Source organism: Orcinus orca, chromosome 1 (genome assembly GCF_937001465.1).
Source record: "Orcinus orca chromosome 1, mOrcOrc1.1, whole genome shotgun sequence".
NCBI lineage: Eukaryota > Metazoa > Chordata > Mammalia > Artiodactyla > Delphinidae > Orcinus > Orcinus orca.
This window is the reverse complement of record NC_064559.1, coordinates 97,891,876-97,914,653: the sequence shown is the minus strand read 5'-3', so window position 1 is coordinate 97,914,653 and position 22,778 is coordinate 97,891,876. Positions and strand designations below refer to the sequence as shown.

Sequence of the window (22,778 nt, the reverse complement as noted above, 5' to 3'; positions counted from 1 at the left end):
GGGTCACTTCCCACTATAGAGTCTCAACTTGCCTGTACCAGTGTTGTTGTTGCCTAGATTTCTGAGACATAAATTGAGGCTCCACACATGAAAGGATGGTAGGTTTTATTAATGAACAATTTTTTAAAAAGTAGAGGCCTTCTGCTTCTAGAAATGATGGACTATCTAATTTGAACTCTCTTGTCAAGGACAAGTAGAAAACACGAGAAAATATAAAATAAAATCTGCCTTAAGACATTGAAGATCCAACAAAGGAGAAATAAATTACTGGGTCAATATCTAGGAGAAGACAGAAATTCACAGAATGAGGCCTGTAGTTGGGGCTGCTTTTCCAGTAAGAGCATCTGCTGATTCCATGAGAGGCAGATAAAAACACTGAGAAGTTCAGCAAAGCTTTCACCAGACTTGCATATCGTCAAAGATATCACTGGTGCCTGAACTTTAGGTTACCATCTTAAAGGGCTGCATCTGAAGTAAGTGTGAAGCAGAAGGACAGTAACTTCGCATTCTATATACTTTGATCTGTGCACATTCTTTTTAAAATTTTGGTATTAAAAGATATAGTAAAAGCCTATCTATAAATAGTTTTAAAATACCATACAAAAATGGTACTATTACTTTTCAGTCTCCAACAAAACATTGGAGTGTATTGAAAATATAAATATGAAATTAAAACCATTGTTAAATATAAGAGAAGAAGTGCTTATGCCATCATGGGATTAGGAATTCAATTTGTGGTAATCTTCAATACTTCTTTGGAAAATTTGAAGATATTAATAAAATTATGGGTTCCAGAAAACAAGCCAAATGTATACTTCCAAAAATATCCTTTAAGTTGATGGACTTGGTACTAGTTTGCCATGGTATTTTAGTAAAATTAATACCATAAGCAGAATGATATTAGAATCCCAATCCAATGTACTTAATTCCTTCCAAGCTTCAAAGGATTAAGGCATTCTTTAAAGAAAAATGAAGTGATATGTCAATAAGAAGATATTATGGATGTTAACAAATTATAATTTTTAAATTTTGACTCCAAATCTTACAATATAAAGTCAGTCTTTACTTTGCATAATAGTGTGGGACGCTAAAAAATGATCATGCAAAGTGAAACCAAGCAAAAGACCTAAATAATCAATGGGAAAATTATGATCATTCCATCACCTTTAAAAATTTTTGTCGAAACATTAAAAAACCCTCTTACTGTTGGTTATAAACACACAGTTGACTCTTGAGCAATGTGAGGGTCGCAGTCATAAAATCTGTGTATAACTGTACAGCTGGCCCTCTGTGTCTGTGTTTGCATATCTGTGGATTCAACCAACTGTGGATTGTGTAGTACTGTATTTATTGAAAAAAATCTATGTAAAAGTGGACTCACGTAGTTTAAACCTATGTTGTTTTGGGGTCAACTGTATAGGGATATTGAAAAAAATAGTAACACTAGTATTAATTTAGCATGTTGTCACTGAAAATGATAAAAATATCCAGAATTTAAATGTTTTATTTTCTTGTAAATATTTACCAAGAGCGGTTTGAACTGTGCTTGCCTTATTTTCATTCTATAACTTATAGATATGGAGTATCTTTTCTATGCCTTGGTGAATTTTCATAATTCTTTCTAAGATTGGGCCAGCTTCCAATTTACACTTTGAGTTTTTGATACATTGAGAGTTCTTTAAATGTGAAGTTTTCTGTAGGCGTCACTTCGTCTGGGACACCTTCATCCTTCTCATTTATATTGATAAGTTTGCCTTCACTAAGTTCCTCTAGGTTCATATCTATAATTTCTCAGCCAGTGGCAGTGTCAACATTCCCCATGTCTGCTATTTCTTCTATGACTTTATTTACATTCAATTCAAATCTCACTTCCAGCATTTTCATTTTCATCTTTCTTGGCCGATTCCCTCTTTCTATTATTCTTCATTTAAATGTCACACGGATTTATTATTGGGATACAAGGAGATAACGCAAGTACAGTTGACCCTGGAACAATGTGGGGTTAGGGGGACCAACTCTTTGCGCAATTGAAAATCCACATGTAACTTTACAGTTGGCCCTCCGAACCCACAGTTCTGCATGTGCAGATTCACCCAACCTCTGATCGTGTAGTACTGTGACTGTATTTACTGAAAAAAAAAAATTCACGTATAAGTGGACTCATGCAGTTCAAACCATATTGTTCAAGGGTCAACTGTACACATTTTGCTGTCCATGCATGGAACAGAATTAACAGCCACTGACAGACTGTGAAAGAAGTGTTGTGATTGGTCACTGATGTCATTGGTTACTGATTGCACTTTTATTATTTCCATAGTCGTTCATAGAATGAAGAGTAACTAGTAAAGTTTGTGCTTTGTTCAATTACTAATCTTTAGTATACTGTGGCAACTGAAATTGAGCCATGTTGTTGGGGGATTGGCATTATTTAAATAAACCATGGTAACTGAAATTTGTGTATACTGAAATTGTGCAAAGCAAGGACTGCCTATATTAGAAAAAAGAAGACTGTATTGGTCATGGATCCCTAGAATTCAGGTTTGTGTCTTCTTCTGCCAAGCGACCAGCTTGAAACCAATATTTTTTTCAGTTGTAAGATACTTAATATTTATTTATTTTGTACATCTTTACTGGAGTATAATTGCTTTACAATGGTGTGTTAGTTTCTGCTTTATAACAAAGTGAATCAGTTATACATATACATATGTTCCCATATCTCTTCCCTCTTGTGTCTCCCTCCCTCCCACCCTCCCTATCCCACCCCTCCAGGCGGTCACAAAGCACCGAGCTGATCTCCCTGTGCTATGCGGCTGCTTCCCACTAGCTATCTACCTTACGTTTGGTAGTGTATATATGTCCATGCCACTCTCTCGCTTTGTCACAGCTTACCCTTCCCCCTCCCCATATGCTCAAGTCCATTCTCTAGTAGGTCTGTGTCTTTATTCCTGTCTTACCCCTAGGTTCTTCATGACTTTTTTTTTTCTTAAATTCCATATATATGTGTTAGCATATGGTATTTGTCTCTCTTTCTGACTTACTTCACTCTGTATGACAGACTCTAGGTCTATCCACCTCATTACAAATAGCTCAATTTCATTTCTTTTTATGGCTGAGTAATATTCCGTTGTATATATGTGCCACATCTTCTTTATCCTTTCATCCAATGATGGACACTTAGGTTGTTTCCATCTCTGGGCTATTGTAAATAGAGCTGCAATGAACATCTTGGTACATGACTCTTTTTTTTTTTTTTGTATTTTTTTTTTAACATCTTTATTGGGGTATAATTGCTTTACAATGGTGTGTTAGTTTCTGCTTTGTAACAAAGTGAATCAGTCATACATAAACATATGTTCCCATATGTCTTCCCTCTTGCGTCTCCCTCCCTATCGCACCCCTCCAGGCTGTCACAAAGCACCGAGCCAATATCCCTGTGCCATGCTGCTGCTTCCCACTAGCTATCTACCTTACTACGTTTGTTAGTGTGTATATGTCCATGACTCTCTCTCGCCCTGTCACAGCTCACCCTTCCCCCTCCCCATAACCTCAAGTCCGTTCTCTAGGAGGTCTGCGTCTTTATTCCTGCCTTACCCCTAGGTTCTTCATGACATTTTTTTTTTAAATTCCATATATATGTGTTAGCATACGGTATTTGTCTTTTTCTTTCTGACTTACTTCACTCTGTATGACAGACTCTAGGTCTATCCACCTCATTACAAATAGCTCAATTTTGTTTCTTTTTATGGCTGAGTAATATTCCATTGTATATATGTGCCACATCTTCTTTTTTTTTTTTTTTTTTTTTTTTTTTTGGTAAGAAAGGAAAGGTTGTTTTATTCAGGAGGCTGGGAACCTGGGGAGAAGGCAGACTCATGTCCAAAAGCCAACTCCCCACTGCCAGCCAGCGGACCAGAGCTTTTAGGGACATATAGGCAGATGGAGGGGGCTACATGTAGAATGGCACAGTCAGCTCTGACAGTCATCTTGAAATTGTTCATGCAGTGGTCTGATCAGTGTCATCTTGATTTTTTTTAGTACAATTAATCTTCATTTCCAGGCTTGGTGTGTTCCTATGTCTTTGAGGACAGTTCTTGGAATTGTGTAAGATGGAGCAGCTTAGGTCATAGCTACAATCTGGTCATCATGTAGTTAAACTCTTCCACCTTGTGAGGGTTTCAGTATCTGCAAAACTGCTCAACAGATATGCCTCAGAATACCCTTGAGGAGGAACTAAAGGTCCTTGATTTTGTTTAATGGCTAAACTATTATTATTTTGTCTTGTTTGACTGCTTTTCTTTGCTTTTGCATTTTCTCACTTCTCTGATTAAATTTATTCTTTAGCTCAAGTTTTTCTACAGACAGGAGGCAGGCAGAGGACATGGGAGGGTGTTTCTGCCCTGGGAAGGCCCCATAGGGTCCTGCTCTGTTACAAAAGTAATAGAACCCCAATTCTAATTAGTTCATGTAAAAGAAAAAAAAGGAGACGTTAAGTGCTTATATAACTATACCACAAGAGGAGAGGCACTAAAGCTGGCCTTCAGAATACCTAGAATCAGGTGAGTCAGTCTGTCTGCCCAGCTGTTTCTCATATGCATTCTCTCTCTTGATCTTACCCCTTACTCTTTGCCTCTTGTTCTCTTTCTCTCTTCCATGTTGGCTTTGTTCTCTCCCATTGCAGGCAGTTTCTGTGTAGGATAGGGGGCATGGCTGCCAGCAGCCTAAGGTCACATCTTCAAATCTTCACAGAGAGGAGAGAAATATTATCCAATATCTCCCATTATAAAACATACAAGGGATGGCTTTCTGGGGTCCTGCTTGGGTATTTTTCCCTGAATCAATCATGATGTCTGGGAAGGAGGATTATATAATACAGGTAATGGTCTCCCTCTCTGGAGTCTGTTATTGTTATTTGCTTGTTTATTTGGACTGGCTGGATTATTTTAGTAAACTTTATGTTCCCTGACAGTGTGAAGCCTCTGATGCTACTCCTTAGGGAGCGTATCTCAGGGTATGCCCACAGTTACTCTTTCCATGACTACACCCAGCTATTAAAATCCACTAATGTCTAGGAGTGGAAGAGAACTGGTCCCCCCAAAGCAGGTGGACAGGTAGCCCAGACAGACTGCTGTAGCAATGCCAAATATTAGGCAACTATACCAATTGTGTCTACCATGTGAAAACACTTAAGGGACTTAAGAGACTATTAAATTACAGAATGCACCACTAAGGTAGGACATAGACACTTAACAAAATATTCCAAAGCAGGAATACTCTCAGCTCTCAGTGAGGATTAGATGAAGGATTAATATGATCATCTAACTTCTCTCACTTCTTTAGGTTCAATGATTACAGTTACAGTACTCTACTTGGAAAACAGTTAAAGCCTAACAGTGTTTCCAAGATCACTAACTGTCCCTAATTTTCTTTTTTTTTTTTTAACATCTTTATTGGGGTATAATTGCTTTACAATGGTGTGTTAGTTTCTGCTTTGTAACAAAGTGAATCACTTATACATATACATATGTTCCCATATCTCTTCCCTCTTGCGTCTCCCTCCCTCCCACCCTCCCTATCCCACCCCTCCAGGCTGTCACAAAGCACCGAGCCAATATCCCTGTGCCATGCGGCTGCTTCTCACTAGCTATCTACCTTACTACGTTTGTTAGTGTGTATATGTCCATGACTCTCTCTCGCCCTGTCACAGCTCACCCTTCCCCCTCCCCATAACCTCAAGTCCGTTCTCTAGGAGGTCTGCGTCTTTATTCCTGCCTTACCCCTAGGTTCTTCATGACATTTTTTTTTTCTTAAATTCCATATATATGTGTTAGCATATGGTATTTGTCTCTCTCTTTCTGACTTACTTCACTCTGTGTGACAGACTCTAGGTCTATCCACCTCATTACAAATAGCTCAATTTCGTTTCTTTTTATGGCTGAGTAATATTCCATTGTATATATGTGCCACATCTTCTTTATCCATTCATCCGATGATAGGCACTTAGGTTGTTTCCATCTCCGGGCTATTGTAAATAGAGTTGCAATGAACATTTTGGTACATGACTCTTTTTGAATTTTGGTTTTCTCAGGGTATATGCCCAGTAGTGGGATTGCTGGGTCATATGGTAGTTCTATTTGTAGTTTTTTTTTTTTTTTTTAAACATCTTTATTGGGGTATAATTACTTTACAATGGTGTGTTAGTTTCTGCTTTATAACAAAGTGAATCAGTTATACATATACATATGTTCCCATATCTCCTCCCTCTTGCGTCTCCCTCCCTCCCACCCTCCCTACCCCACCCCTCCAGGCTGTCACAAAGCACCAAGCCAATCTCCCTGTGCCATGCGGCTGCTTCCCACTAGCTATCTACCTTACTACGTTTGTTAGTGTGTATATGTCCATGACTCTCTCTCACCCCGTCACAGCTCACCCTTCCCCCTCCCCATAACCTCAAGTCCGTTCTCTAGGAGGTCTGCGTCTTTATTCCTGCCTTACCCCTAGGTTCTTCATGACATTTTTTTTTTCTTAAATTCCATATATATGTGTTAGCATACGGTATTTGTCTTTTTCTTTCTGACTTACTTCACTGTGTATGACAGACTCTAGGTCTATCCACCTCATTACAAATAGCTCAATTTCGTTTCTTTTTATGGCTGAGTAATATTCCATTGTATATATGTGCCACATCTTCTTTATCCATTCATCCGATGATGGGCACTTAGGTTGTTTCCATCTCCGGGCTATTGTAAATAGAGCTGCAATGAACATTTTGGTACATGACTCTTTTTGAATTTTGGTTTTCTCAGGGTATATGCCCAGTAGTGGGATTGCTGGGTCATATGGTAGTTCTATTTGTAGTTTTTTAAGGAACCTCCATACTGTTCTCCATAGTGGCTGAACCAATTCACATTCCCACCAGCAGTGCAAGAGTGTTCCCTTTTCTCCACACCCTCTCCAGCATTTATTGTTTCTAGATTTTTTGATGATAGCCATTCTGAGTGGTGTGAGATGATATCTCATTGTAGTTTTGATTTGCATTTCTCTAATGATTAATGATGTTGAGCATTCTTTCATGTGTTTATTGGCAGTCTGTATATGTTCTTTGGAGAAATGTCTATTTAGGTCTTCTGCCCAGTTTTGGATTGGGTTGTTTGTTTTTTTGTTATTGAGCTGCATGAGCTGCTTATAAATTTTGGAGATTAATCGTTTGTCAGTTGCTTCAGTTGCAAATATTTTCTCCAATTCTGAGGGTTGTCTTTTGGTCTTGTTTATGGTTTCCTTTGCTGTGCAAAAGCTTTGAAGTTTCATTAGGTCCCATTTGTTTATTTTTGTTTTTATTTCCATTTCTCTAGGAGGTAGGTCAAAAGGATCTTGCTGTGATTTATGTCAGATACTTAATATTTAAAAGACACAACAGAAGTGACAGTAAATTTCAATTTTTAAAAAGCTGACAAACAAGGATATATTGTACAACACAGAGAATATAGCCAATATTTTATAATAACTATAAATGGAGTGTAACCTATAAAAATTGTGAATCAGTATGCTGTATGCCTGTAATTTATATAAAATTGTACATCAACTATACTTCAATTTAAAAAAAGCTAGATAAAAGCTAGATAAAAAGCTAGATAAAAAATTCTAGAAATAATACATCATCCAGAGAAATAATTTAAAAATGATCATTTTATTTAGAGAACATGGAAAGATAATCCAGTCTGTTGTCCAGCATAAGTTGATCAGAATTGTTTTTCTTTTTTACTGATTGCTGAGAAAAAAAACTTTATGTATTCTATGGGTTTGGGCAAATATAGAGTGGCATATATCCATCATTATAATATCATATAGAGTATTTTCACCATCCTAAAAATCCTCTGTACCCTACCTATTCATGCCTCCTCTCCTGGAACCACTTTTTTGATATTAATTTCTTGGATTGGGCATTCCAAATTAATTAGAATATTTTCAATGCCAAACTCATGTGAGGCAAACCTGTGATTAAGAAATTTCATAAGAATAATTTAAAAAATTCCTAGGCAGAGCATAAGGCAACCATAACATTCCTTGTTATTCCCCTGTTCAGTTGGATGGATTTTTTTTTCTGGTCCAGTTTCACTGAGGGTGTAGTAGAAAGTCTCATGACAACCTGCATTTTTTTTTTTGGTGGGGGGGGTGATCTCAAGACATTACCTCTTCACCCATGTGGCTACTGTAGACAAAAGCCTTGGGAACCAACCCTCCACAATGCCCTGGGAAGCTTCTATTTCCCTCTCTTGTTTTCAATGTCTTATTTGATTTGCTTCTTGAAGACTTTCTTATCATCTTGTAAGGTCAGCATATACATGTATAAATAATTTATAAAACTATAGCTTACCTGGTATATCTCTGTCTTGTGGTAGTTTTTTCTTGTTCATTTCTTGGCTTCTATTTTGCAAAAAAAAAAAAAAAAAAGCATCTTGCCTATTGTTCATATATTTACACAAAGAAATCTAACGGTCTAATGATAAGGCAATGCTTTATGTTTCAAAATTTAGCCAAGGTGGTGAGCAGCACTTAGAATGAATGGATAAATTAGGGAGGAGTGGTGACAAAATAGAGATGAGACCTTGGGGACTCAGATTAAGGGTAAATAGAGAACATTATGGAGCCATAGAAAAGTAAGAAATGAGGCCCAGGAGGCACAGAAAGAAAAGACTATGTAAATAAAAACGAATGTGAACACAGACCGAGTCAAAGAATGTTAAAGTTGAAACAGAATTGGAGAATGTCAAGTTCTTTTAGTCCAATCATTTTGCAGTGGGAGAAATTGAGACCTAGGGCAGTGATCAATGCATTCTAGTAAGTGATTTACCCTACATCTCAGGGTGGGACCCTTCCTACTGCTGTAGGTGTGAGATGGGGGAGGACACAGGACAGAGGCAGGGACTGCTGCTGGGAGCCAGAAAGTGGAGAGAATAGCTTGAAGACGAGCTAATGGGGAAATGAAAGGCCAAGTAAAAGGCGTGTTGTGGAAGGCAGTGGGGTTTCTAGAATAGGGAAGTGTGCAGAGGGTGAGGTTTCTGCTGGCAGAGAGGGGATGAGGGGGTAGAGTGTGACACTGGGGCAGGGACAGGACACTGGAGTGCTGAGGACAGTGCTCTCTAGCAGGAAAACCACCCACTGAGGTGAGCTTGGGGGAGGGCCAGGTAAGAGCCCAGGGAAAGGCAAGCATGAGGATGCCTGTGGCCTGCGCACCAATGGGGTGAGAAGAGGGAGCTTGGGGAAGGCTGGTGACAGAGGAAGAGCACTGGACTCCCCCAGGACAGCCAGGACCCTCAGCCAGGCTGGATTCTAATCAGAGGATGTCCCACCCATCTCAGATTATTCTTTGGGGGTCCTGTGTGTCTAGAGGGCCTATATAACCATCTCCTTCTCTCTCTATTGCATGTCATACAGATTTCAGACTCTTGCATTTATGTTCATAAGTGTTCACTGGTACAAATTGTCTTGTCAGTTTCCCTTTTCACAGATCCCACTCCTTTCACCTCCCCCACCCTTTTTCTTGTAGAATGATATATCTATATGAGCCTTTTTATATAAAATTGACATACATAGTAGGAGTTTGGATTATTTTTCATGAAAGTAATTGAAATATTTTAAGCATCAGCTTGACATGATCAGGTGTACATTTTTATAGCAATTCTGAACCAGAGTGCTGAACAGATGGGGAGAGGGTTTGGATTGCGTTGCACGAATAAGGGCTTGTGGCAGTGACCTGGGTCACATAGGATGAAAGCATTTGGCATTTGGGTCCCAGAATCAAATACGATAAAGCAGTGATTTAAATGCTTTGCATGCATGTAAATGATTGTCAACACACACCCACACTCAGAAACCATAATGTGGGTTAGAGAGACTAGGTAAGAGGGACGAGATAAGAAAGAGGGGCCATTGAGAACGTTGGGAAGAGGTAATGGCAAAGTGCCAGAGGAAAGGGGCAGTGAGGAGGGAGGTCCAGTTGGGTGTATAAACCAAAGGAATTCTTCTGGATTAAAAGAGACTGGAAGCAGAGCAATTGTTTAATATTACCCTCTTATTTAACAGATGTGGAAATAAAGGATTGGGGAGGTGAGATAACCTTTTAACATCACACGGGAGCTTTTCCGAAGTAATAAATATGAAGAAAGCTGAGGTCAAGGAGAACAGCTGGAAGCCAGAGACTTTAAAAAAAATCTGCAAGTCAAGGGCTGGAGCGGAAATGAGAAGCAGAGTGGGAGGACAGAGCTGTAGAAGACACAGTATTTCTGTGACGTGCAGTGTGGGTGAGGAAGAGATTTGTCAGTTGGAAGAGAGAGGAAGTCACTATAGAGTACTGAGAAAAAGGTTTGCTGAAATTAGAGATCAAACAGCACGTCTGAGGGTCAGAAGTTCCCAATGAAATGCTGCTTCTGCCACTTCTATTGCTAGCAGTTATCGTCCCAGGTGGTGAAAATGAGGATGGTAAGAGGAACTCTGGAAGCTCCCAGAACAGGTGCAGGGGGTCTGGATGAAAGCATGCTGCACCGATCACTAAGGGTCAGGGCCCTCGTGTCTCCAGCCCTCTCCCCCCATTCTGGAGGTTGGGGATGGAGCTAGAAGCCTTGGGGCAGGAAAATGTCTTAGGCTCTGTGTTGTTGTTCAGACTCTGGGTTCTTTATCATTTCATCCTGATTCTTTCTTTCTCCTCACTCTTCTTATCCTTCCACCACCCACAGCCTTCCAAGGGCCAACCTCTTACCGTATTATCCAGACTTTGACCATTGTCAACAGGACCTGGGCACAATATCAAGGCTCAGGCTGGTTGGATGATTTTCAGATTCATGTCTGGGACAATGACTCGGGCACTGCCATTTTCCTGAAGCCCTGGTCCAAGGGCAACTTCAGTGATGAGGAGTTGATTAAGCTGGAGGACCTATTCCAAGCCTACTTCATTGGATTGACCAAGGAACTGCAGGACTATGTCAGTAAAGTCCAGATTGAATGTGAGTACAGTCCTCTGCTCCGGGGAGATTCCCAATGGTTTTTCTCTCTCCTGGTTAAGGCTATTACTCTCTTGGATCTTGGTCCCATCCTCCCACTTTACCCAACTGCATGCACACACTTCTCCAGAGTAGTCTCCAACTCTGACTCCACACCTCCAACAAGTATCCCAGATTCTTCCTGTTTCTTGCACCCCTGTGTGATAAATGAAGATCCCCCTTTGTAACCATCTCCTGGTTTGTTTGTGCATAACTGGCTTCTCTCTAACCCCAAGGACAAAGCCCTCAATTCTCTACTCTGTGCCTGAGTGAACTGAAGTGTGACTTCCTCCTCCTCCAATCCGTCTCCTCAAGCATCTCCTGCCTGATCCCTTCTCTCAGTGTAACTCTCCCCTTCACCCTGGGATGCTGAACTCCTGAGTCCATCACAAGCTGCTCCCCTTCTCCCCTCATGCCCACCCTACAGCCTTACAGCAGACCGTCCCCACCATTTATGACATGCATACCTTTCCCCAATGCTCTTCTTTCTGAAAAGGCTCTGAATACTGCAATTAGTTTTTGAGTCATCTCAGACCTTTCTCCCACCCCCCAAATCCAAAGCCCCATGTCCTTTCCCCATAACTTTCTTTCTTGTTTGCTTTTTAGTAACTTTGTCCCTGTTTTCCTTGTATCCAGACCCCTTTGTGATCCAGTGCATAGGAGGCTGTGAGTTGCATTCTGGGAAGTCCATAGGAAGCTTTTTGAGGGGAGCTTTAGGAGGACTGGATTTCGCGAGCATTAAGAATCATTCATGTGCACCTGCCCCAGAGGGCGGCAGCAGGGCGCAGCAGTTCTGTGCATTCGTCTCTCAGTACAAAGGCATCCAGGGTTTCATAGAGACGCTCCTCTCAGACACCTGCCCTCGGTTTCTCCTTGGTGTCCTCGATGCAGGGAAGGCCGAACTACAGAGGCAAGGTTAGTTCTTTTCTCTTCATAAGACTTTTCTATTTCATGTCATGCCACCTTCTTTGAATTCAAGAGTAGGAGGTACCTAAGGAGAGAGGGGCTTAATCAATAAATGATTTGATTCCCCTAAGAGTAGAAGAGGTCACTGTCCAAACCTGTGGGTTTCTGAATGCCTATGCTCTAGATTAGAGTCATAATCTGACAGTCTCCCTGCCTCTTCCTGCCCCAGTGAAGCCTGAGGCCTGGCTGTCCAGTGACCCCAGTCCTGGGCCTGGCCGTCTGCTGCTGGTGTGCCATGTCTCAGGATTCTACCCGAAACCTGTGTGGGTGATGTGGATGAGGGGCGAGCAGAAGCAGTCTGGCACTCGGCAAGGTGATACTGTGCCCAATGCTGATGGGACATGGTATCTCCGAGTAACCCTGGATGTGACGGCTGGGGAGGAGACTGGCCTGAGTTGCCGAGTGAAGCACAGCAGTCTAGGAGACCAGGACATCATCGTCTACTGGGGTGAGGAAGGACTGGGGCCCAGCTGGGAATGGGAGGAGATGGTCCTCAAGCACAGAGGAGGGGACTGGGAAAATGGAGGGATTTGATGGATGAGATAGGGAGGGACGGGGGGGAGAAAGGAATGGAGAGAGGGAAGGAGAGAGAGAGAGACAGAGAGTCAGAGAGAGAAAAAGAGACAGAGAGACAGAGGTTGAGATTTATTCCTGGGACTACAGTTCCAAGAGGAATGAAAATAGATGATCTAAGGTATAGAAGAGATAAGAATGAAGGACTTATAGACTGGGTGGGATGGGGTAAGAGGGAGAGACAAAGGGTGGCTGTGAATATATGATATCCAGGAATATGAGAGAGAGAATCACAGATCCTATGCATCAGAAGCTGATAGTGGTGGTGCTGACACTCGGGTGGGTAACAAAGCCAGGAGAACTAGAGAATGGGTTTGAAGTGACATCCCTGTGTCCTCTCCCAATTGCCAGGTCACCCCACCTCTGTCAGCTTGATATTTTTGGCAATATTAGTGCCCTCCTTGGTCCTTTTGATATGTCTTGCATTACGGTTTTTGAGGCGCAGGTGAGTTTTCCTTTTTAATCTTTCTTTTTTGTCCATCCTCTCACTCTTTCCCTCCATTTTATCTATTACATATTTTAGCCTCAGTATTTCCAGCAGACCCTTTCCCCTTTCTTCCCCACTCCCATCTTTAGGTAAATCTATTTTTAAAAAATATTTATTTTTTTATTTGATTGTGCCGGGTCTTAGTTGCAGCAGGCGGACCCCTTAGTTGCAGCACGTGGATTCCTTAATTGAGGCAGGTGGGCTCCCCAGTTACGGCTCATGGGCTCCTTAGTTGTGACATACAAACTCTTAGTTGTGGCATGCGTGTGGGATCCAGTTCCCTGACCAGGGATTGACCCAGGCCTGCTGCATTGGGAACACAGAGTCTTATCCACTGCGCCACCAGGGAAGTCCTGATAAATCTATTTTTAAAAAATTGTGGTAAAATACACATGAGTTAAAAACTTACTGCATTAGCCATTTTTAAACATACAGTTTAGTAGTATTAAGTACATTCACATTTTGTGCAACCTATCTCTAGACCTTTTTTGATCTTGTAAACTAAAACTCGGCCCATTAAACCACATTCCCCATTCCTTGCTCCCCTAGTCCCTGGCAACCACCATGCTACTTTCTGTCTATATGAATCTGATTACTCTAGGTACCTCATATAAATGGAATCATCACTATTTGTCTTTTTGTGACTGGTTATTCCATTTAGCATAATGTCCTTATAATTCATTCATGTGGTGGTATATATTAGAATTTCTTTTCTTTTTAAGGCTGTTTTGTTTATCCGTTCATCTGTCAATGGACATTTGGGTTGATTCTACCTTTTGGCTATTGTGAATAATGCTGCTATGAACATGGTGTACAAATATCTCTTATGTAGAACAATTTTTTGCTTGTGATCTTAACAGGTCCTTTCAGAGTATCTCATGAGCCCTCACCATGTCTCCATTTCCATTTGGGATCAGTAACCAGGAGTCCAGAAACTCTGTCAGCCCAGGAGTCAATCTCATCATATTTCATCAAATAATCATCAGATTTGGACAAATCAGAGTGCCCATAGTTTGTAAGATTAAATCACAATTTATACACTAGCAGAAAAATAATTAAAAATTGTTATTATGAGACAATATCAATAGTAGGAGCCACTCAGATTTCATAGATGTGAGGTGAGAAAGAATATACCTCGGAATAAGTGAAATGATGTCCATGACTTAACAGTGACATCCCTTTGGCTTCTTATTTGAACTCTTTTGTTGTGATTCTGCTGAAATATCATTTGTTAAAGTGAGCTAACTATAATTATGCCGAGATAATTGTATTTGCAGAGATGCTGAACTATTTTAACATAATATCTCTGTCTCTGCTTGGATGATTTTCTAACCATGAGGGCCAGCTGAGCAGCTTCTTTCTCCAGGAGGCCTTCTTTAGTGCTACAGTGGAAGTAACCCTCCCTTGTGTGGTGTCATGCTGAGATCCACATTACTCTGTACCCACAACATTGCAGTTCTTTTTGTTTTTCTTTTCTTTCTACTTATAAGTTCCTTGAGAGAAAGGTTTGCTCTAGATGGATCCCAGGCAAGATCTCTCACTTGCATATGTGTTTGTTTAATAAAATAATCTAAGTTGCTATAACTGCCACGTTAATGGTCTTTTTTTTTTTTCAAAATTATCTCCTTCCTTTTTTTCCTCTTTAGTTGATATTCTAGATTTTCCTCTTATTGAGATATTCTCACATAGCAAAAAATATCACGCTCTCCTTGTTTCTGCCCTGAGCTCCTCTGGAGAAAACCACTTCTGCCCATATTATAACTATAGTTTACATATAAAGATTAATCAGAAAAGGATCCTGTTTCTCATTTTCCAGTGAGAATGCATGAGAGGCAGGATGGGTGAGGAGTAATAGTGCAGATGGGTTGTTAAGTATTCAAGCAAAGAGTCAAGAGGGCTTTTCTTGCTCTCAGGGACTTTGATATCTGTGGTTTATCAAGTCAGTTACATTGTTGACTTTATGTTTATTGATTCTTTTGCTTATTCCACAGTTTTCTAGAAACCTCATTAAAAAAATCCAAACTCATTTAATTAAAAGAATAGGAAGGGGGAAGAGGGGAGAATTTGGGTATATATATATATATATATATAAATTTTATTTTACTGTTTGTGTTTAATGCAAATCAATTCCATAACATGAGAAGTTACTATGAACCACAGCATAAATACACAAACACAATATACAATCCAAAATAGATGTACAGCATTCAGGTATGAAACAAAAGAGAAGGTTCGTTCACACACATAGTAGCTTGAGATCTGTTGGATATGGTTGTTCCAGTGTAGATTTCTAAAGATGGAAAAAAATGACTTTGGTTATCAAGACTATTGTGGCCATATTAGATTTTGGAACATCTAAGCATCAGTGTGTGATCATGCGAACAAAAGACTTAGGGAGTGTCTATTTTTAAAAAGGTTTCCGTGCATCAAGGCAGTTGTGAAAAGATTTACTTTCCAAAATCAAGCCCACTTTAGGCTTAGGACCAGGTTCTAACTATCTAAAAATATTGATTGATAACAGAAAGTGTTCCAAATGTGGCTATTCTGATTCAGTTTTAAAAAAAGTATTGACAGAAAAGAGTATAAAAGTTTTTCTGAATTTAATGTAAGCAAGCTTCCAGTCTTCCCTTGCCAAATATATTTGATGTATAGTTTAGCTCCTTCACATATTTGCTTTTTTAATTTCAAGATTTGTCAATCTTACCTTCAAAACAGATCATTTTTTAAACTGTAAAAAGTATTCGACATTATGCAGAAATAAAAAGCATTTTGAAATTAGTTGAGATCAATATAATTCTACTCTTTGTTATCTGTTTAGCTAAATGAATCTAGTGCTCTTTTTGAATAAGAATAGTTGATAAGTATAGAAGCAAAATGTACTCATTATGCTTGGATTTGGGGTAGATTCCAATCCATCATTGCCCTGGTACATATCAATGACTATATAAAAATTCAAATGCAATGTCAAACCCAATCCCCAAGGGAAAGATTTCAGTTCCCAAGAGAACAGTGATAGCTTAACATAAAACTTTCTCTAGGGTACATCAGCATTAAATTAGTACTGCTGAAACAACACATTGAGGATTTACAGTAGCACCTGGAAGTTCCTTCTAATGTACATATAAATAGAATCACAGCTTTCTGTTTTACCTCATTGTTTTATGGCCTTATAAATTTAATGAGCCAAATGAAAACTGAATCTCTGTTCCACATCCCATTCTTTATCTCTACGTAAGATAAAATCTATTCTTCCAAGGTAGAGTTTTATGTGTCCATACTTCTTAAGCCACATTTAAGGAAATCATCTCTTAACTAATTTTGGATGTTGTCTCTCTTCATCTTGTACAGGAAACTCCAGCAGGTTTAATATTAGCATTCATCATCTAGTCAAACCCTTCACATGCTCTTCAAACCAATCAAATTTGGGATCCTCAGCAGTTTCTGTCAATAAAATAAGGTGTGGAACTAGCAGATTAATTCAATGAAGACCTGTTTTCTTTTTTCCTTTGTCACACTGGATGTCTGGATGCCATCTGAATTGGGTTTAGAGGATGGAGAAGTATAGATGTTTCTTGGCCTGAATCTCTTAGCAATAGAGATGTAGAAGGGAGAGCGAGATCACCAAGAGACTGGCTGTTGACTGCAGAGCACAGTCATTTGCCTTGGTGGTGGCATTCGCTGGATTGGGGGCAGCTGAGGTATGCTGGGAGGAGTTTCTTGAAGGTGTTACAACAGTTGTTTGATTTGAATAAGTCTGCGTAGGTAAGAGCAGTGTCAGAAGCAGCAGCCCCAGTCCGAGCCTGGCCACCATCGCTCTGCCCATGTCTGCTCCGCCGGTGTGCAGCGCGTCTCCCTGGATGCGGGGTGCGTGGAGGACCGCTGGCTCCGGGCAGGCGCAGGCAAGGTCTGGGTATATTTTTTGAAGGACTTAGGAAGGGAGGTCAGAGCAAGCGGAATTCTTCAGAAGCCAGGGGTACTGGAAGCAGTTCTCCCACCTGGACATTTTAGAACAACATGGACTTTAGGATTTGGGCAGGGTAGGAAATGGCTGAAGACATAGTTTTTTCTCTCTGCATTAGCACGGCTGTTTATTTCTCCAGGATGCATTAAACTCCAACTCATCTTATAGAGCCAACATGCTGTCCTATGCTTCACTGCACCTTCAGCTACAGGCCAGGGCCCTGATTAGAGTGTTTCATGGAGTGTTGACTATGGACCACCAGCAGGAGTAGTACCTGTGAGCTTGTTAGATGAAGACATTTTCAGGCCCCACTCTAGACTTACTGAGTCAGAAAATCCTGGAATGGGAACTAGAATGCTGTGTTTTAATTAGTCTTTTAGGTTATTCAGATGAACATTTAATTTTAAGAAACTCTTGTCTAAAGATTTCTCAGGCTTTGGACTGTTGACACTTTGGGCTGCATAATTCTTTTTTTTTTTTTTTTTTCATTTTCCACCATTTACTCTTGTTATCAAAAATAGTTCAACTCTTCTTGCAAAACAAAAACAAAATAGTACATACTGGACACATACATCACATTTTTCTTCCTATGGCTTTAGCCCACCCCCACCCACCAAAAGAGACAAAAAAAAAAAAAACCCAACAACAACAACAAAAACAACTCTACCTGACCACATTCACAGAAAATGACACCAGGATACACTACAAAACAGAAGGTGTCATCTGCTCTGTGTCCAAAGGTTTCTTCTCCATGTCTTGTACTAGGTGAGTAACCATCATTGAACATGCTGTGTGCCAAATCAAAACATAACTTCGACATATGTCAGATCTCAGGAGAGATGGTGAACGTAGTAGAAACTGAAAATTTTCCAGCAGTATTTTTCTTTAAATAAGCACTGTCAAAGCAGCAACTCTTCTTTTAAATCATAAGGTCATTTCTTTACAACCTAGTCAGTCCTTGTTTTATTTGGGCTGGGCTCTTTCAAGCAACTGACTAGATTTCCCTTCAACAGAATGTTGTGACTCACTTATCTCCCCCATAAAAATTACAGGGAAGAAGTGCATTTAAACTGAAACATAGTTTGTGCTTTACATGCAAAAGAGTATTCTAAAGAATATCCTCCTAGCTTCAAACCCAACTAAACGCACAGGCTTCATAAAAAGGCATTTTTATTAGGCCTCTATAAAGAAGTCTCCACAATGAATAGCACCCTAAAAAAAAAAAAAAAAAAGGAAAGAAAGTAAAAAGCATATTCAAAATAAAGTCTTTGGCAAACAGAGGAAACGAAAATCACTTTGAAGTGGCCAATGGCAATACGTATAATGCATAAATCTGAGTAACTTTTGGAGCATTATTCTAAAATTATTTTAAATAAATCCCAATTTCTAAATAAAACATTTAAATAATTTTTTTAAAAATTCTGTCACATACCATAGTCTAAATTCAATTACCTTCAGAATAGAACTGTTCTTCTCCACTTCATTTATCTTATTAGAACATTGCTCAAAGTGAAGGATTTGTTTTTTTCCCTAGAAATGAGTCAGACTTAACTAAAAATGGGGATCAACTCAGAAGAGTTTTGTGGCATAAACAGCTAAAAACATCTGCAGTCTGACAGAATTTCAGTTTGTTCACTTTTAAAAGACAGATTTCTTCAACATTCTAATGAGGGGCAATTTTTCTTTCATAATACTGCTGATTTAAGAACTGCTACATACACCAGTAGCCAATTTTCATGATTAGAAATGGTATTATGTCAGCACAAAGGTTGAGCTGGACACATCAGCTTTTCAACAGGAGAAACATCAATGGCATCTGAAGGTAGCACTGAGTCTCCTGAACAAACTAATGGCTATTTTTTAACAAAATATGAGCACAATCTTTATGGACTGACTAGATACCACTTCCTTACATTTAATCATAAACTTTGATTATGCACAAAGCATGACCATAAACAGTGAGGTTAATGTTATTTTCCTTGCCAAAGTTCGTTTTGTATAAATCAGTTGCATCAGCATTTGTTCTCAAACTATGAGGTTCTGTAAGAACTAAGGACATATAGTTGTAGGGTTACTCCTCCATTATCTGCAAACTATTTCCCCGACACTAACACATATAACTTAGCAATGAAAACACTTGATATAAGTGATCTATATGCAGGAGCTCCTGCAAGTTAAACCAACAAAACCATAGCTGCCGTAAAACTGTAGCTATTTCCCTACCAGAGGTAGGTTTAAAGACCCACTGATTTAACAGTCGAATCTCATGTCTATAGCTTCATCCAAACTTTTATCATCATGTGTACTGGCAGCTGAAAACGTTGTTACTGGGGACCCTGTGACATTAATTACACTGGTGCTGGTACTAGCATTGCGCACAGCAATGCTAGTCACGTTAATGCCCAAAGTGAGCCTGGTCTGCTCCAAGGCCTTTTCTGGCACAGCAAATGCCTCCAGCTTCTTCTCCCCATTGGCCATATAGGAGTTTTGGCAGCCACGACATATACAATCTAAGCAGGCTTTGCGGTTAGAGTAGCAAGGGCAGCGTTGGCCGCGGCATGTAAGAACACTTGGATTTTGAGTAGCACGCCCACATTTACACCCTTTCTTTTCCTGGGGCTTTTTATACAGTCTTGGTAGGACTTCCTGGCATAAAATGATGACTAGGAATCTTTTCCTTTACTGTTTTGTCTTTTTTAAGAATACCTGGCTTGGTTTTAGAGTGAGATTTCTTGGATCCATGTTCAGGACTCTTTTTCATGCTTTTAGCAGATAAAAGTACAGTTTTGCTGATTTTGGGTGTTGTGCCTCCATTGGGAACAGTTGCTATAGGTTGAAGAGAAATTTTGCTCTCCCATTTCACTGTCACAGGAGCAGATGCCCCCAATGTTGGGCCTCGGATAATGGTAGAAATTGGAAGTGGCTGAACTTTCTCACTGTCGCTTTCTGATCTGGATCGTTTTCTATTCAATTTTGCTACCTTCGGAGTTGCTGCTGTACATGATAACCCATGAAGTGCAGGACTGGTGGACATAAAAACATTATGGCTAAGAGACTGGGAAGAAAGCTGCAGAAAAGGTCCATTGGATACAGTGGCTTCAAGTTGGGCTGCAAATTAGGGCAACAGACTTCTGTGTTTGAAACAGTTTCTAAGCTGCGGAGTACTTCCTCAACACTCAGTAACAAAGAGTCACCAGGTTTTATATCTTCACTGAAACTGCAAATATCAATGCCTGTGGAGCATAAGTCAGTGGCTACCGTGTCACAGACAGGTGGCAAACTGTCAGACAGATCCTCAGTTTTTATGTCAACAGTGTTATATACATCAATTGTATTTGAATGTTCAGGTGAAGGAAGATTTATACCAAATCTATCTATTGAAAGCCCATTATAAGTAGGCAAACCATTGATAACAGAACTGCCAATAGCAATGCTGAGGGTGCTTTCAGATACTGGAGATAAACTAGCTTGAGGATCAGTTGTGGGTTCTGAGGTCGAAGGTAAAGGGGAATGTGTCAAACACAAAGTAAAGGATGAATCTGAGGGTTTTTCCATCTCCTCACAAAACAATGATCCATCATTAAGCAAAGCCAAAATATCAGAAGAACAGTCGACTGCTTCTATTATATCCCGTGTTGGGCTGCATAATTCTTTGTTACGGAGGGTTGTTCAATGCACTGCAGGATTTTTAGCAGCATCCATGGCCACTACTCACTGGGTGCCAGTAGTACCTCCCCAGTTACAATAACCAAATATATCTTCAGACATTTCCAAATGTCCCTCGGGGGCAAAATTGACCCCAGATGAGAACCTAAGATAATGAACAGAATTTCACCTCCTCCCTCAGCACTTAGTTGGAATAATTGGTGATCCCACTTAAATAAAGCAATAGTTTATATTTGGTGGTTGAGGAAGGAGGGACTCTGTCTTGGGGGTATGATGCCTTCAAAGCTCCAAGTTGCTATAGAATTTTGTTCCATAGGTAAAGCTGGCCCAGGAATGAAGTTCACAAATAGAACAGAATGATGACAGAGCCAAAGACCACATGTGGAGACTGACCTACCTCTGGATATTTTAGTTATATGAGCACAACAGATTTCATTTTTGCCGTACGTGGGCCTCTCACTGTTGTGGCCTCTCCCGTTGCGGAGCACAGGCTCCGGACGCGCAGGCTCAGCGGCCACGGCTCACCGGCCCAGCCGCTCCGCGGCATGTGAGATCTTCCCAGACCGGGGCACGAACCCGTGTCCCCTGCATTGGCAGGCGGACCCTCAACCACTGTGCCACCAGGGAAGCCCTCATTTTTCCTTTTAAAAGAACTGAGTTAGAATATTTACTTGCTAAAAAATTCTGATATTACTATGCTTTCTGATGTCTTGTAACAGTTTTTCCACATTCTTATTATGCCTTTCCTTGTTTTCTTTACTCTTCTTATTCTCCTCCCTCCCCCAAGTCATCATCCCTCAAAGGCGGTTTCTTGGACTTGTGATTTTCCTCTGTGTCCTTACCTTGGAAAACCTTAATTTACCCATGACTTTAACTATGACCTCTGGATGATTGACTTTCAAAAACACATCTTCAGTCTCAGAATATAAGGGCTTTTCAACTCTTTTTATATGAGAGTTTATGTGCATGTGTATGTGTTTGTGTGGTTTTTGCTAATCTATAGAAATATGTTAAAAGATATTTTGTCCTTGTTTCCAGTATCCGTGTTAAATTAACTTATTAAGTTTAATATTTTATCTGTAGGTCCTTTTGGATTTTCTATGCATACTCTCATGACAGCTCTAAATATGAAAATTCCAGTTGTTTCTTTTCAATCCTCATGATCTCTTTTATTGCATTTTCTTGCTCAATGGCACTTATTGTGAACAGCAGTACACTGTTGAATAGAATTGACATCTGACATTCTCATCTTTTTACTTGTATTGGATAAGAATTATTCAAGAGAATATTAGTTATGATAATTGCTGCAAGTGTTTCATGCATACTTTTTATTAGATTAAGAACACTTTCAAAGTTGCTAAATGTTTTTTATTATCATTATTATTATGGATGGCTACTGAATTTCATTAGGGCTTATCATGAAATGACAAAATCTTTTACATATTTTGTTTTCCTTTTAATGTTGTGAGTCACACTTATTGAATCTCAAATGGTAAAACAAAATTGTGTTTCTGCAACTTATCTGTCTTGTTCATAAAGTATTATGTGGATTCAGTTTGCTAATATTTTGTTTATAATGTTTTTTAGTTCTTATAATTTCTTTGGTATTTTGAGGGTTTTTAACCTCCTAAAACAAGTCAAGAAATCTTTCTTCTGTTTTTGTTCTCTGGGAGAATTTCTGTTATGTATTTATTTTTAAAATAAATATGTGGTAAAATTCAGTAGTGAAGACATGTGTTGGGAAGTTTTTTGGGGGGTGGGAGTTTTAAATTTCACAGATAATTTTTAAAAATAAAAATAATGGGGCTTCCCTGGTGGTGCAGTGGTTATGAATCTGCCTGCCAATGCAGGAGATACAGGTACGAGCCCTGGTCCAGGAAGATCCCACATGCTGCGGAGCAACTAATCTCGTGCGCCACAACTACTGAGCCTGTTCTCTAGAGCCCACGAGCCACAACTACTGAGCCCGTGTGCCACAACTACTGAAGCCCACGTGCCTAGAGCCCATGCTCCCAAGAAGAGAAGCCACCACAATGAGAAGCCTGTGCACCACAATGAAGAGTAGCCCCCGCGTGGCAACCAGAGAAAAGCC

General features: G+C 39.9%; 2 protein-coding genes across 3 annotated transcripts; one reads left to right on the top strand and one right to left on the bottom strand.

The window, feature by feature from the left end:
• The first annotated feature begins 10,315 nt into the window (after positions 1-10,315).
• Positions 10,316-14,643, top strand: LOC101273170 (T-cell surface glycoprotein CD1b-2). 2 transcript variants are annotated; one of them, XM_004284470.4, is made up of 6 exons: positions 10,316-10,476; positions 10,731-10,997; positions 11,670-11,948; positions 12,169-12,447; positions 12,924-13,017; positions 13,920-14,643. In XM_004284470.4, the coding sequence occupies exons 1-6, from the start codon at positions 10,416-10,418 to the stop codon at positions 13,939-13,941; spliced, it is 1,002 nt and encodes a 333-aa protein (XP_004284518.1). In that variant the 5' UTR covers positions 10,316-10,415; the 3' UTR covers positions 13,942-14,643. The 2 variants fall into 2 exon arrangements, with proteins under 2 accessions (XP_004284518.1, XP_033270205.1); XM_033414314.2 differs by having other exon boundaries at positions 10,361-10,476; positions 10,832-10,997.
• A 3,372-nt stretch (positions 14,644-18,015) lies between these two features.
• LOC125964577 (E3 ubiquitin-protein ligase MSL2-like) lies at positions 18,016-21,552 on the bottom strand. Its single transcript, XM_049710682.1, is given in 4 exon segments — positions 18,016-19,649; positions 19,651-20,122; positions 20,125-20,670; positions 21,549-21,552. Coding segments are annotated over 4 exon segments (1,401 nt in total). The 3' UTR covers positions 18,016-19,270.
• Positions 21,553-22,778: the final 1,226 nt, after the last annotated feature.